Here is a 16,847-nt window from a genome sequence, read left to right as displayed (position 1 = left end):
TGGCAGGCCATTTTCTGGCTAGAGAGAAATCACCCAACAACAGTATAAGACAACTAAATGATACAAAGATTTTAAGATACTACCATTTCCCACAGAATTTCCAGCTAAATGAAAAAAACATGTTTAGCATATATTTAATGATCTTCAGATATTTTAAGGCTGTAGCTGATACATATCTGTTCTACCAGGACTAAAGAAGCTTCTAATACATTGACTTAAGGAATTCAGTTGCAGTTGGTAGTGAAACTATTTACCAACAGACTGATCACAGAGAGCCCAAAGGAGACCACCACAAACAGCCAAGGCATTAGAAAACATACCTCATCAAGAGGGAGTGAAGGATATGAGTGCTCAGAAACAGTTAAGAGATCTTTAAAGACAGAGCACGCCATGAAGAGGGGTACAAAATTTTTTCCCATATCTCTCAAAGCATAATACAGTTCGTCATAGATTCAAAACTGCGGCAAGAAAATGTGGTTTAGTAACTGCAAAAATTGTCCTAAATCTACAAGTGAGGCACTGGAATACAAGGTGAAAGAAATCTCCAATAATAAGATCTCAGAAAAGGGTTTGCGAACTCTCAGGAATGCTAAAAAATTCATTCCCTCTTCAAGACAGAATGAATTATTTCTGGAGTCCTTTCATCTCTATTTTCTAAAATTTTATGATCATGTTTTTAAGTGACTTATTAGGGTGTTTCTTCTCAACAAACATTCTACAACCTCACTGAGTTCATTCTTCTATGTATCTTTAGGATTGACTTCAGGCTCCTCACCAAGCCAAGGAAATCTCAGACACTTTCTTAGCAATATACACTGGCATCAATATTCAGCAAATGTGCTGAACTCCTGTATCTGGAAAGGATGGCTCTGAAGACGTGCCACACAAACCATAAAGCAGACCAGACCATCAAAAGACCTTTGGGCCTCCCTGAAAAAAAAAAACCAAAAGAATCCAAACCCCAGAATTCAACTGCTAAAAACTAAGCGTTGCCTCATTTTCCAGGAACATAACACTTAAAAGAGTAATTAAAACTGAAAGCTATTCACTGTACTGCCATTCCTGCAGAAATTACAGGAGTATTAGAAAGGGATGGGCATATCAGTACTGGGGGGAAAGGGAATTTGTTTTAAAAAGCAACAGACAAAATGTAATGATGGTACCAAACATACATCACCTTGATATGCACTTAGTCTGACATACAGGAAATGCTGAATCATCTTCTACCTCCCTTTTCTTTAAGTATAAGAAGCCTTAAATTAAGGCCTCTTATACATCAGATAAAGTGGACAAATCAAAATATTTATTGGAACTTAATTAGTAATTCTTACAATTCCACAAAAATATTCAAAAAGCAAAATCCTCTCAAGAGAGAATATTGTGAAAACAGATGAAAGGCCGTTTTACCTTAAGTAACAAGGGATACTTCTACTTGGAGGTCAGATATCATCAGTAGTACTGCAGTGCCCAGCAATACAAACAAAAATAGTTAAAAGCTTAGATTGGAAAAGATATTGCCCTCAGAGAAGAAACTATTATCTTCTGACAGCATTTGTATACCATAAATCTCACCAATACACCACGTACATCATCGTAACTGTTAAAACAAAAGCATCACCAGCCACGCAACACCATTTAATCCTGTTCTACAGACGGTCCTACTAAATCTAGAACAGTCCTTGCTACGAGCTCCTGGTTTAGGTCAATTTCTCTAGACAGAGTTAGTATGGGTCTGGCCTAAATCAGCTTCTTCAACTGACAGCTCTACTATTGTGCTGTGCCAGGCTAGCAGGCTGAAAGAGAAGGGACTTTCCAAGTCTTTACCAACACGAAAGAAGAGAGCTTCAAAAACAAATGTGCACTGTATCTAATCGCAAGCCATCTCACCCGTACGTGGGTATTCAACACACCTGTGCACAAGAGGTCTAGAAAGAAAAAAGGGTACAAGTGATGAGACTGAGAGCAACGCAGGGCTGCTTAACTGCAGGATCAAGTCAGTGCATATAGGTAAGAGATACCAGCCACCCCTTTGGCCAAAGGCAGGGAATTAAGAAGAAGCGCTATTACATGCTAAGCAGAATGCCTAGGAAAAATGAGATTTAGCTTTTGCTTTGTACTTAGGGTTGAGGCAAAAAGTTGTGAAAATAAATAAAACATCTGGCAGGACTAAGCACTAGAAATGGAATATAAATATGATCTGTGATCTTTACAATAGTCAGAGCCCGAGTAGCTTTTAATTCTTTAAAATCCTGCCAAAATGGACAAGATTGGCCTCCTTGTTGCTCAATTTTTTTTTTTTTTCTTTTTTTTTTGTGCGGTCACGGAAACAGTCATAGATTCAGCTTGTCACTAACTGATTAAAAAAATAAATCAACTATCTTGATCATTGTTAAACTGTTAATTGCAATGCTTGCTTTTATTCTTTCACAATTACAAGGTAAACTTAAAATTTTCATGGCAATATGAAAAAAGTAACAAAGGCTACATGTAAGCAACCTGCTTTACCTTGCTAAAACCTCACTATCTGCAAGTTAAGAAGGAAAGCTTCTGTATACAACAAAAGAGGCGTTACGTGTGCATTTAATAAAGCTAATTCCTGCTGCTTATCATGAGACTTATCTGTAACAAATCATTTATGGTTTTGGAAATAGAGCATTATGATTAAAACTATTTCATTGTGAATGCTACTGTGGGCACTGATAACCATGTGTTACGAAGAGCTGTATACAGTGGTGACTGGCATTGTTTTGTTTCACCACATAATAAAAGAAGTTGTGCATGACTGCTTTATTCAATTATTCATGAATAACAACCCTGTCATACCGCTTGCAGGCCACTGGGATTCCTGCAGATACATTTATATAGAAATAGTTTTAGCCCAACAGAATCAGTTTCTTTCAGGTTCTTGCATTTTACTCTTCTGTACTTAAGTTATAACGTCTGAGGAATTAGATGTCCTCCAAGTCAGGCTGCTGTCAGCTTTATGCAGTCAATAAGGCCTTTATGTTCATATTTTGAAGGACTACATGGTCATCATGCAGTCCACAATTTTAAGTGAGCATAAAAAGTAGTTAAGACTGTCATTGTGACTTCCTCCCCATTTCCACAGAGTAAAGCCTAGCCTCCAAGGCCTTGTTCAGTCCCTGTTAACACACTGTTCACTTCATTACTGATTACAGTAGGTCTGCAAGTTTCCCTAATTAGTGGTCCGAATAACTTAAAAAGCATTCTTCCAAAAAAGCACCTCCAATGTACCACAGCATTAAACCACACCACATCCTCCTTTCCTCCTCAGCGTAAACCCAAGGACAGACTTCACCCTGACAACACGATCTCACTATGTCCCCTCATCTCAGTTTCTTTAAAGTCTTAACAAATTAACTTGTCTTTTCATTAAGACAGAAGAAATTTGTTCGAGATACTTTCTAACCAAAGCCCCAGATCTTAAATATGCACACTGCCATCAAGACCAGCATTGTGAGTCCTCCACAACACCAGTGCTCAAGGGACACTCTGCAGATAATAGACCCCTCATCAAAAGATAAGGAAATCTCATTTAGATGCAGAAGTGAAACGGTAATGTTTTAAAACCAGCCTCCAACAGAAAACATCCCCCTCCAACACACTGGTTAAATTTTCACAACACGCTTCCCAAGAAAATAAAAACAATCTTCCCTTGAGCACAGAAATAGCACTAACATCAGCATCTGCACACAACTAAATTAGGTGGCTTCTACTACCAAATAAGCAGATCCTAGCTTTTTAACAGAAGCTTAAAAACAGCCACCCAAATCCTCCTCTCTGACCAGTTATCAGACCTATCAACCTTAAGCAGAAGGAGCTCAGCTGAAGAGTCTTTCAGACTCAAGTTACGACTTAAAACTTAAAAGGAAGGAGTATTATTTCAATGTGATTTCAGTGATAACTGCCTGGCAGCAAAGAGTTGCAGGAAACATTAATTTCTGAATAGCTACTAATAATTTACAGTTCTGAAAATATAAAATATGGACTACTAGGTCTGCTAAACTTGCTACTTCCCTCATCAGCTTCAGCTTATTTTTTATTTTGGGATTACACAGAATGAAACACACAAAAACAAACCATGATGACACACACACACCAGATGAGCCTTGGAAACTTACCCCTCCTGACAACTTAATCACCCTGACTTTGCTGCCGACATGGGGCCCATCTCCACTACCACTGTTTGTCCGCTGCATGACAGTCCTTTTCACGGCAGGTTTCAGCTCCTGGGGCCTTCCTTGTACCGAAGCCACTCGAGCAGTCTGTGTCGCGGGCAGCGACGCTGCAGCAGGTTTTGGCTGTAATACTTTTTGCGGCGTCTGAGGCTGACTCAGAGGCACTGTCCTAGTCTGCCTCAGCTGTTTCACTGGCTTCATCTGCTGTCCTTGATACTGCATATTTGCCCCAGCCTGTGGGAAATCTGTGGGTTTCGGCGGGATATTTGGAATTACCATATCTTGCTTTTTAACAAGGAGTCTGTTTTTCACATTTTGCCTGGTCTGTAAGCCGGAGTGGGGTATGTAAGGGCTGCCATTGGTGGGGAACTCGGAGTCGTCGTCCTCCTGCTGCATGTAGGACTGTTGCGTGGGAGGTTGCTGCTGCTGCTGCTGCTGCTGCGCAAGTCTTTCAAGCAATTCTCTCTTTCTAGCACCAGCCTGCTGCTGCCGTCTCAACTCTTTTTGTTTCAGAATTTCTTCTCTTAGACGCTTCTGCTCTTCTATCTTCAAACGATACAGTCTAGTCTCTTCATCTTCATCTGGATACTATAAATGAAAATACAAATGAATTTACAAAATTCTCAACAAACGCCCAGCTTCATCAAAACAACATTAAACTACTGTTTCAGATGTTGGAAAGCTGTAACTCTCTGAAGAGCTTAAGTTATTCCTCATACCAGACTAAGTGGAGTGTATCTGCTGGTAAGGTTTATTTGCTATTCATTACAGACAAACATCTCAAATGAGGTTTAGCACTTAAATATACTACTTTCTAGACAGAAAAAAGAAGGAAAAAAAATTTAAATTAATACTAGTTAAGAAATCTTTTCAGATACAAAAAAAAAAGTTTTACAAATTGGAATTCATTTAGAAGTTTCTAAAACCAATTAAACTATTAACATAATTCAAGATATCAAAATATGTTTCAAATGGAAACTAACAATACAGAGGCAATCCAGTGTCACACAGGTTTTATCTTGCTCTCTTCTGACAAAGTAACAAAAGGTAGGGTGGTAAATGACCTGAAAGGCCCTGATTAGAACTATTGATTTTTCTCACAGAATTTTCAGCCTGATCTCAAACTCATTTGTCACACAATAATTGGTTATAATGAACAGCACAAGTCAATCTCTCTGACCTTGAACTCGTGCACTCTCTTCAGAATCAAAATGTTGCCAAATGCAGTGTTGGAATATTAATGGTATACAGAGAATGCCTTTAATATTCCAGCCCTGGGCGCTTCTGAAAGTATTATACCATCAAATAACCTTTCTAAAGATTCTTCAACTTTGGCAGAACGTTCTTACAAAAAGCTGTATAAAAATGGACAAGAGTCAAGGAAATGCAGATTCTCATCATCCTGGAAAAGAAATCAAATTGCTCTTGTGATACAATCACACACATTTTTTCAAAATTACAAAGCATACTGCTCCATTATATTATTTTTTTCTTTTCAACCATTTGAAATATTAAGCTACAGACTTGAAGCATTACCGCTTACGAATGGTAATGAGCACAATATTCTAGTCAAGACATATTAACCACCCCTGGCAAAAACAGGCTTTCAAAATAACAATACTTTTCATATTGGTAAATTACAGCATGAAGAATGCCAAAATATTTCTCAAAAACTGGGAATTTGTGAGGAACAGTTATTTACCTTACAACAATGGGGTGCAAACTCCTGTCAACATAAACACAATTTTTTGCACATACACGACCCAAATGTGCAACATTTTTTTTTCTTTTTTTTTTTTTTTTTAAATTCAGATGTTTTTACCCCTGGTATGCCCCAGAATCCTCCCAAACCCAAGAGGTGGGGGAAGCAAAATAGATTCAGCCATAAAGTTGGTTCACAGATATAAAAGTCGTAGAGTGATATTTGTACTCACAGAATGCAGATGCACAAATACTGAACAATCATTTCCTTCAGCTGTAACTGCATCTTCCTTGAGCATATATTGATAGGGATTATTCCTAGTTATTAAAAATTAGCTGCACATTTCACACTAGCAGTTCAGCATAAACAATGGCTAAAATAAGATTTCAACAAACTTGGATTTTAAAAAATTGGGGGTTTTGTGTTTTTGTTGTTTTTTTTTTAATACAGGCTACAGATCAAGGATGAGGACTAACACTGTCCTTTTTAGAAGAACACTTCATACATGAAAAGGTTCTGATTTTCCTTTTCCAACTACGATGGTGGTGATTAATGACTAATTACTGTAACAACTAGATTACAGTCTTTGTTCATAGATGGTAACAAGAATGTACTTCTACAGGAGGAAACTCAAATATTTCATCTTATATTGAAAACTGGAGACTCTGGATTGTCGTAAAAAAAGAATATGACCCTTAGGAAATACAGTAAAAGGATAAGACCCTTAAATATAGTTTGCATAGGATGACAAAATACAGATAAACTCCAGATAGGAGGATGTGCTGTGATGCAGATCCTGATGGAATGAATAAAATTTTCAGTTATTTTCAGAGACAGCAAATACCTCACAGTTCTTGAAACTGTCCAATAGAAAACTTGTTAATAACTTAGTTTATTCATTTGCTTTAGATCAGAATATGCCACATTTTATCTAAATAAGCTTGATGGATGCCAGTGAGTCACTACCAATATTACTTTTGGAGGCAGCAGTGTATTTTTTTTTTTTTTTCTGATGTTCAATTGAGGATGTCAATACCAGCACGAGTCTGCATGAGAACAAATCTTCTGTCAGCTGTCCTTTATTATCAGGAACTTGTCTGCTCACTTTATCATCTAACAAGTTCTGAAGGCCTTGGAAGACATAGGTCATGGTGTGGCAAGTTCGAAACACTAACTCAAATGTTACACACAGCAGCACCAAGACATGCGCTTTGTGGCACACTTGACTTGTGCCAGCAGACAAGGAATGAACATCCTGAGGGACTCCGACCAACATGCCCATGGAACATGCCCATGGAACACCCCTTGGGCAGATACACTGATTCCAACTACACTAGCATTAAACACAGAAGTCAACTGACAAACTATATTACCAACACATACAATGTTAGATGAATGCTTAGTAGAATATCGAGGCAACTTGATCTCAAATATAATCTGAAATTTTCCTTTGAGGAAGTCAACTCAATACTTAGTACTGATCCTATGAAGTCAATCCCGTTTTAAAGGGCAAGGTGTGGAATTAAGGGCCAGGAGCTCTGAGGTTATGACAACTGCAGATCAGCCTGTTAACAGGCTACGGGTAGACCTAAAACCTTTATCTTGATAAGCAAGTTGCTACTACTGTTAAATTCTCAGTAAAATACCCTTGCAGCTAGAGGAAGGCCAAACAATATAAAGGCCCTGTGATAATTAACAAAATATTTGCATTAGGACTCAGGTTCCATGGAAATTAGTTGCGCAATGACCCAACAGTATAGATGCAGAATGACAGCAAACTCCTTCCTGGGATGAAAATAGGGGCAGTTAAAACTCCTGCTCAGCTTTAAGAGCAGCTCATGTATACTATACTACAGAGTGTGAGGGTGTATATGATCTATGATACCTATAAATGACCTATAGTATGTAATAACAAGCTTCATCACACAGAACAGGCAACACAGTATATCGCGTCAAGATGGAAACAGTATACAATGCCTATTGCTAATGATTTTCATCCTGTTAGTTTAACAAGCCCAGTGTAAGTTTCTCCAACAAGCACTGCTCAAACAAACCAAACCACAACACCCCACTAAAAAACCACTACACAAGCATTTTGCCCAAAAAAAGCAACTGGGAGAAAGCAGCCATCCTTCTAAGCTGTCAAAGTTCACAGCTTGTATTTGGAAGTCTGCTGCCAAAAAGCAGTATTGTCCGTAGGTGAAGAAGCAGAAAAACATAGTGCAGCCTTTTTCTTGGATAAACTACCGATACCTCACACTTTTCTGCAAGAAATTCCACAACATGAAGAAATAGTACATTGTATACGGCTCCTACTTTTACAGAAGGCTACAGACTACGAAAGGCCAGAGCTGTAAATCAGTTCCCTTGGTTTTGTGAAGGTGGGTTTTTGGTTTTGTTTTTTTTTTTGTTGGGTTTTGAGAGTTTTGTTTTTTTTTTTTAAGTGGAGATTCTCATCCATCTTTGAACAGTTCTTGAACATAATGTATTTCATTGTGGTTTGAACGGAAAACCAAGTCTTAGCTATAGGTTTTTCTTCCGCCTTAAGGTCCAAAGCAGCTTTGATGGAAAATGTCAAAAGAAAGTGCTACAGGCTGCTTTTCTGAGTCTAGCTGAAAAGCAGCAGTAAGAGAAGCAACAGTCCTACATAATTCTCCAGGAGAACTTAGCATGGCACTGTTGACTGAGCAAGACAGGAAAGATGCTCTAAAACAATGGATTACACTTTCTACTGAAATTTAAGTCAGTAGCTTACTTTTCATATAGTGAATTTAAAAAACAAACCAACACCTTTTCAGAGGTCTGCAGACTTTAGTAGTAGTCAATAGAACTAAACGCAGAGACTAAGAACCAGATACTGTTAAGTGCTCTGGTTTGCTGTCAAGGAACAAAAAAGGAATCATGCAACCAGGCCCACCCGTGTCCCTCAGCAGAATGTGTCCAAGGACAGAGCACTCAAAATGGTTTGGTCTGTGGCATAAACACAAATCTACTCAGCAGGTTTGTATTTTTTCTGCTGTAGCATTAGAGGCTAGAGTAATCTGTCTAAAAACTCATGACAAGTCTTCACTAAAAGAAAGGCCAGATCCAAACTGCATCAACTCAAAAATGCTTAATATTGCCTTCATTCCTCTTATCCTAAACTGACTTCAACATGAGCAGAATTAGGCCCACAGCCATCACCCATACTTCCCAATTTTATTGACAACATGGTTTTTCAGATTGAGGATATGCAAGTTTGAATCTTGGAGAGTAACAGCTATTCTAAACAAAGGCATTTAAAGTCAGTATTTTGCAGCCTCGCAGGAACCGGAACACAAGCATACCATTAGTAAAGCAGAAAAACAGTTTTTGATCTTCTAGTCACTTAGGTTGCAAACCTTTCAAATAACTATTTTGAAGGTGAGCAAAGCCCTTAATAGCCAATACTGCTATTTTTTTTTGGTACTTCATGAATGATAGGGCATTCATAAATATGGCCACTGACTCTTCAGGAAGAAGGATGCAAAGAAAAGTCTTAATAATTTTCCAGTTGAAGACACTTGCAAAATAACCTGCCCAATTCAGTTACGGGCAATACAGCTAGAAAAGATGACAGAACTTAACTCTTTCTCATGTTCATAGAAAGCAAAAGCACAGGAAGAAGTTAGCCAATTACAAGAAAAACACACAAAAAAGACTGCCTAATGAGAGAAACATAATAACCTACGTTACAACAACAGTGAAGAGTATGATTAAATGCTTGGAAATGAACATTACTAGTGCAGCAATTCTATCTGTAGAAGTGACAATAAGCAGTGTCACTGAACAAGACTATCACAGTGGCACAGCTGAAAAGGGACAACTACTACTACAGCCTGTACTTGATTTGCTTCAAAGTTCACTTTACTAATGTCCTGAAAGACAGTGGCTTCTCTAAGAGGCACTGCAGTTTCTGTGACTTAGATTATTCCAAGAGACTGAATTGAGGGGAAGGAGATTACTACATCATTTTTTTCTAAAAATCGAAATTAAAAGCTTAATTTAAAAGAGGATTTTTTTTTTATTACCACTGAAAAGCAAGTACACAGGAGGTCAAACACTGCTAGCTATGTGTTTCTTTTGTGCCTCATTTGTGAAAATTAGTTATGATCATCCCGAATTCAAGAACAAGACTGAAAGCTAATTATGAGCAGCTTAAAGGGAAGACAGTATTATCACAATTAAAGCTTTCAACAGTTGTTGAAGAAAACCTGGTCCTTGAGACAAGATTCACGGTCAACTAAACTACACAGATTTAGTGTTCTGCTCAGAATAACCTAACATTCAGAAACTATACAGGGTGCATTTAGCCGTCATGTTCCTCTGGTATCTCCTGATTAACAGCACCATCAGTGAAATCCTACCCACTCTCTCAAACTAACAGCGCTCATGGAGAGTCTTCTCTAGCTTCCAGGAGAATCTGTGCAGGGAAACGGTTATCTGTTCACACTGCATGATTCAGTGGAGTCCAAAACACAGACATCTCATTTTCTGATTGTGCAGAGTACTAGCAGAACAAACAACATAATTTTCTCCAAAATGGAAAACTTAAGATTATCTCCTATTTTCCCTCACACCAAAAGGTTTCATAAAAGATTTTCTTCAAGAGCAAGAAGTTCAACGGACAATACAGCTGCAACCTCCTGCATGAGTGCTCTAGACCCTAGAGGAGACCGAACAGCCTAAAAGGAAAACGGCATGAGGAAGACAGCTCTCCAAATAGTCTGCAGGCTTGGGTTTGTTTTTTTTTTTTGAGTCATAAGAGCATCACAGGAAATGGGAGAGAAGAGGCTTTCTGACTTAGAAGAGCACGATTACCCAAAAAAAAAAGGGGATCATAATCGTGGAAGATAAAAAAATGAATACAACGGGTATTTCAGAGGCTTGTGTCATTGATGACCTTTACTCAACCTCTGCCTTCTCATAGTAGAAATTACTTCTCCTCTTGCAAAACAGGTTCACCACAGCCTTGCCAACCTTCCAGACTTTTTTTTTTTTTTTTGTCAATGGAGACTGGTTTTGCTATCACATTAAGGAGAAAAGTGCAATTAAGAAGGGAGGCCTCTCGTGGCATCAAAAAACACTGGGCGAATAATATATTAAGTGTGCTTACAGTTCACAAGTCAGACTAGCTTTAAAAAGGTGGCAGTTTTTTGTTTCTTGTTGTTTGTTGGTTTCGGGTTTTTTTGTTTGTTTTTTTTTGGGGGGGGTTTTGGGGTTTTTTTTGGGTTTTTTGTGGGTTTGTTTGTTTGTTTTTTTAAAAAAAAAAAAAAGCGCCTTACCTCTGGTTCAGATTTTACTTCTGATTTTGCTTGGCCCACTGGTGTGATTGCTTTAGCTTTCATCTCAGGCCTTCCCTGTGAGTTTCCAACACCAGCTACAGACTTGTTGGCAGACATCGTGCTGGTAATGGGTTTGACCTGAGCAGCTGGGGTAGAGGTTCGTCTGTTGTTGCTCATTTCCATAGCGTGTGACGGTGCTATCGGCAACTCACGCAAGTTACTATTTCTTGGAGCAGTTGACTGTAGCTGCTGATTTGGACGCTTGACAATATTTTGTGATGGTGTATTCTGAAATGCAGAAAAGAAAAAAACTGCAGACTTCCACTACAAACCAGACTAAAGTCTTTGTCTGTCACATTTTCATTATTTAGTCAAAGCTGGGGAAAAAAAGGCTTTTCAAAGAGGCACATTTTCAATGGGAGAAGAAAAATTATAGAAATGAGAACATTCTAACAACAGTTTTGTTTTTTTTAAACCTTGTTTAACATCTTTATCTGAAATTGGCTTCACTGTGTGATTTCCTTTCCTAATCAAAGCAACTATTCTGAACTACAGTCACATTGTTTTGAGCACTGCTGCAGACTGCTGTGCTACCCCAACCTACTGAGCAACAGAATATGCTGCATGGGAGTAAACTCACAAGACACGAGTGACGCTGTCTGAACCAGAAAGCTTATTGGCAGTGGTACAGGGAGACCTTCAAACTGAAAGACGGTGTCAGAGAACTAGGCTCCCACACAATCACGGGCTAACAACAGTTTTTAAATCTTATTACGCAAACCTATCCTCCAAACCCCCTTTATTAGTAGTTCTTGGGAAACTGCATCATCTCTTACTGGACATAGATGAAGAAAAACAGTGAAGACTGGAGGAGGGAAAAAAAAAAAAAAAAAAAAGATGAGATACATGTGATATTTTGGGATGTAGATTATAAAATTATCAAGGCAGAAAAAGAGTAAGAAATGGTGAAAGAAGGTGACAGAGCAAGACAGGATAAATGAGACTGAAAAATCAAAACCTGTGCTTACAGGCCTGTTACCCATGCAGAACTACGCAAGGCAACGCAGACGTATGTGGTACTTACATGCCTTGGCTTCATTGGGCCCTGTCGCGGCTGACACTGCATCCTGTTGTTATTTGGTTGCTGCTGCGTGGCCTGCATATGAGGCCTGAACTGTGGCTGGTTCATGGGCATCAAGGGCTGTGGTGGCCCCTGGAGATGATGATGGTGTTGCTGTTGCTGCTGCTGGTGATGGTGTTGCTGCTGCTGCTGGTGATGATGGTGCTGCGGAGGCTGAGGTTGTGGCTGAGGCTGTAATGGAGGATGCAAGGGACCCTTCAGATGAAGGGAAAGGTTATTTGGTTTTAGTTTCAAGGTAATAAAACTCCTGAAAAGTAGCTCCAGCCTCCAAAATCCTCAAAACATCTGTAAGCAGCTATGGACCAGGCTAAACGAAAAACATACTGAGTAAAACACAGACTAACAGAAGCTGTGCAAAGTAGTTCCACACTTAAACCTGTGTAAGTCAACAGCTGAAGTGGAAAAAGACAAAATGCAAGGGTTCCTGCTCTCTGCTCCCTTTTCTAATAGCTGTTTGGTTTTTGGTGGGTTTTTCCCCCTTTTGTTTTTTCCCCAACATTACCAGAGTTCACGATTTCCCCACGTTCCAAACACAGACACCATGAAAAGATCCCACGCAAAGCCCACTGAACACGCCGGGCCCTCCACATGCCTAAAACATTCACCCACTTCAAGCTACGATTCAGCTCCCTCCCGGTTTGCGGGAGGGCCCCGGCTCCCCGCCGGGCTCCGCAGCTGAGCGGCAGAGGGCGCTCCCGCCCCACCGCCGTTCCCGGGGCCCGGGCCGCTCTCCCTCCCTCCGCGGAGCAACAGCAACTTCAGGAGCCAGGGCCGGGCTGCAGGCTGGCCTATGGGAAATGCCGTAGTGCTGGCAGCTGGGGAGAGCATCAGTTCCTCTCAGGCACAGCAATCTGCATCGTACCTGTGATCTCAAGTAATTCTGCTTTAGTTACGTTACTCCTGTAAGCCTAATGAAGCAGCACTGGGCCACTTCACACATCCCCTGTAAGCCCCTTCCCATCCCAGACCCCTACCTGCATGCTGGGCTGGGTGTGCGCGGTGAGGAAGGGCTGTCCCGGGGCCTGCAGGAACTGCTGCCTCGGAGGGATGAACGGCCGCGGAGCTGCAGAACCTGGCTGGTTGAAGTGGAGAATTCCCACAGGACCTTGAGGCTGCATGTTCGGCCGTACTGGTCGCTCTCTGGGAAACACTGGTTGCTGGCCCTGCTGATTAAAGGCTGGCCCAGGCTGGGTGAACGGCATCGGACTTTGTGTAGGGACAGGATGCGCGCTATTAAGAAGCGGGGGAGGTGGCGGTGGTGGCGGGCTTCGCTGCTCAAACAAGTGATGGCTTGGAAACCGTGGATCTGTGGGAACCAGGTGAGCAATTAAATGACAGCCTCCCTGGGATACAAACATGCTTTCAAAACAAAGCTCCATTTCGATTTGGAAAAGTAGCCTGAAATTTGTTGAAAGCAAAATCATACAGGTTGTTTTAATTTTAAGAGCTACTCTTAAGGTTATGTCTCCCTTGCTTCTGCCACTTGTGCATAAAAGGAACTGATGTTTGACCAGCACAACGGGTACTTTGCCGGAATTAGCTATACCTTTTAGAAATTCTGCCTTCATGAAATCAATGAAGGATTCCAGGATTTATAGTTTAAACCACACAAGAACTCATAAAACTTTGATACCATTTGCTGACCAGATTTTTAGCAATTTTTTACATATTTCATAAGTGTAAAATGTCTACAACATATACATTATATACACATATATTACGTATATATGGTATATGCACATATATCTCTATATACACCCATGCACTTACTATCTATTTTGTTCGCTATGCTGTATCATTAACCTTGGATTTCTTACAGTACGCACACAGTTCAGGCAGTTTAAAGAGTTACCAGCAGAAATCAAAGTGGATGGAGAGTACTAGTTATCTACAACGTAACAAATTAGAACAACTTCATTGCAACAATCACTTAGATATTATTTTTATTTTGTATCTGTAAAATATACAGATTGATGGTGGTTACAGATGGATACATAAAATTACATCAAAAAAGTAAAAACATACCAGACCACCAGAATTTTTGGCAAGTACTAGCCTGGCTACATCAAACAGGATCTTCCAGCCTTTAGGTTCTTCCAAACACTTCATGTTATATGATACATATAAACTGCATAGCCATTTTACAAAGAGTGGATTTTCTATGTTACCGGCAATGAAAACGCTTACCTGCTATGAAGAAAGGATCTCTTTCCTGAGGAGGTGGAGGAGGGAGTGGTGGTGGCGGTGGTGGTGGCCCTCTCCACTGGTCCTGCATTGGCAGCCTTGGGGCTTGGGAGAAGTTGGTAGGAACTGGTCCAGGTGTATGCTGTTGAAAGTCTGGAGGGCCCTGTTTAGTAAGGCAGAACTAAGATTAAGACTACCATCCAGGAATTTATCTATTGCCTGCTATAAGTTTTTCTCTTAAAAATACAATTGCTTTATGAGTTACCTCCTGTCATCTATACAAATTGGCAGCCCTTAGTGAGTCATTCTTTCACAATGGAAGATATATTAAACCCAAGAACAGTATCTTGAAATGAACTCACCATGTTTTAATAATCACTAGCACCACAGGAATGCAATTTCTTCTCAAGCTTATTGAAATCCATGCAATTATTGACTTTCTTTCCCACTAATCAAAAAAAAAAATCTGAATGTCTACTTTAGAAGACATTCCTGACATTTATCTTCTTAAACCGTGCTATTCTTCACCATCAATTTAGTACAATATAAGCTATAGAAGTGAAGCAGCTTTACTTTAAAAAAGCAGAGGGGTTTGAAGGATAATTTATGGCATCCAGAAAATTAAAGAAATCATCTTTCAAAAGAAGTAATGGGAGAGTAACACTTCCATCTATTCACAACTTGCATCTGAAGCATCGTAAGAAAGAGGGCAAACTTGTCTTTCCTCCAATAAATTTTTTTTTAAGTATGAAGTGAGCCTTTACATATTACAGGAAGAAGAATGTTAACTGAAAAGCAGAACTTTGCAGAAGCCACAGTTATTTCAGTAATTCACACTACTATAATTTTTCTTTTTATATCAAAAGTTGACAAAACGTGCTGGCAACTTCTGCGAACTGGAAGAAGCTATGCCTCACAAAAATCATTATATTCACAAACATTGCTTTATTATGAGCACATCAAATAAGTAATGAAAATAATATAAGAATATCCTTGTTTTCCTTTTCATATAGATTCTAAAGTTAGTGGTGGCACCTGTTCTGCCTACATCCCGTGCTGAAAACAAGCTTTTCAAAACAGATTTCAGACCAAACACTCCTTCCTAGACTGAAGTATGGTCCATCAGCAAAAGACTAAGCCACTAAATTGCAATGGTATTTCATTTATCTACTGAGCTGCCCTCACCACCAGCATGTACGGTCTCACCCCATCCTATCTGTATTGGAAAAATATTAGCATTTTAGCAAAAGAATGTCTCACACAGCAAAACCAGGTATTTGCCCTGGAAACTGAAGTCTATTGTTACCGAAGTAGCACAAGCCAAAGCCGCTTCACACCTTTCTACCAGCAGGTTACAACTGGGATTGTCAGGGCCCAAACATGTAGATGAGAGCTGCTGAGGATCACAGCCATTACTAAATCTGTGGCCTTCCTGAAAACACCTAAATGGGGACATATGAGATACTAAGACTTCTCATTTGGAAGCGTGACTGTGACTACTTATTTTACGCCATTATACAGCCATCAACTGTAAACACTTTATCATTTCTAGAGATTAAGGGGTCTATATCCCATTGCCAGTGCTCCTAGTCAGTCAGTCTCCTGTGGGTATTTCATTTAGTGGAAAGACATTACACTACACTCAAGCATGACGGTCCTCATAACATACATACTGTTTGTAGGAGGAGCTGCTACACTTCTGCAAGCGAACAGTTACCAACGCAGAATATTCTTGCCACCTCAGAAGAGACTAATGCATTTGAATTTCACAGGCCATCTGCAAACAGCAGCAGCTGGAAGAAGAGGGAGCTATTTGGGAGGGAAAAAGTGACATTTATTTGTCCCATCAAAATCTGTTCAGGTTTAGCTGAATGAGACTGTTCAACTGCATTGCCCTTCCCTGGTGCTGAGCAGGACAGTGCTGGCTGCCTGCCAAAAGAGCCACTGAACACAAACCTTGAAGATCCTGACCCTTCACTCTCAAAATGCACCTCTACTATCACCACAAGTAAGAGCTACCAGAGGTACTTTCTAAACTAAGGTTAAACGCACCCCCTCATCTTGGAAGCCTTGGCAATAAAAGGGTATTTCTCAAAGCATTGCTCTTAGAGCCATTGGTCACCCTGGGGAACACACAACACTTTTGCAAGCCACATGGCCTTGAGGGAGGCACCCAGCAAACCAACTGATATTTAGCTATTTAGTTATTAATTTATCACTGCATAATGCAGAAGGTCATTGCAACAGCAGCAGAGGAGAAACCAGTTCATCAGGGCAGTTTTCAGACATGATGTTTTTTATCTTGCATCTTATTTACT

The 16,847-nt window shown here is 39.9% G+C and overlaps 1 protein-coding gene across 8 annotated transcripts in view; it reads right to left on the bottom strand.

Annotated features, from left to right (window-relative positions):
- Positions 1-16,847, bottom strand: part of RBM33 (RNA binding motif protein 33) — a 99,557-nt gene that overhangs the window by 26,696 nt on the left and 56,014 nt on the right. For 7 of the 8 annotated variants that reach the window (XR_015257801.1, XR_015257802.1, XM_086741842.1 and 4 more), the window contains exons 11-15: positions 14,533-14,692; positions 13,320-13,651; positions 12,289-12,540; positions 11,205-11,492; positions 4,143-4,787 (exon numbers count right to left, since the gene is read on the bottom strand). Coding sequence is in view for 6 of the 8 variants with exons in the window: in XM_086741842.1 (XP_086597968.1) it covers positions 4,143-4,787; positions 11,205-11,492; positions 12,289-12,540; positions 13,320-13,651; positions 14,533-14,692 (1,677 nt within the window). In the remaining 2 variants the exon portion in view is untranslated. The remainder of the gene's footprint in view (positions 1-4,142; positions 4,788-11,204; positions 11,493-12,288; positions 12,541-13,319; positions 13,652-14,532; positions 14,693-16,847) is intronic. The other variant, XM_086741845.1, reaches the window with a different exon arrangement.

Source organism: Chlamydotis macqueenii, chromosome 2 (assembly GCF_036417535.1).
Source record: "Chlamydotis macqueenii isolate bChlMac1 chromosome 2, bChlMac1.mat, whole genome shotgun sequence".
Lineage (NCBI taxonomy): Eukaryota > Metazoa > Chordata > Aves > Otidiformes > Otididae > Chlamydotis > Chlamydotis macqueenii.
This window is presented reverse-complemented; position numbering and strand designations above follow the sequence as displayed.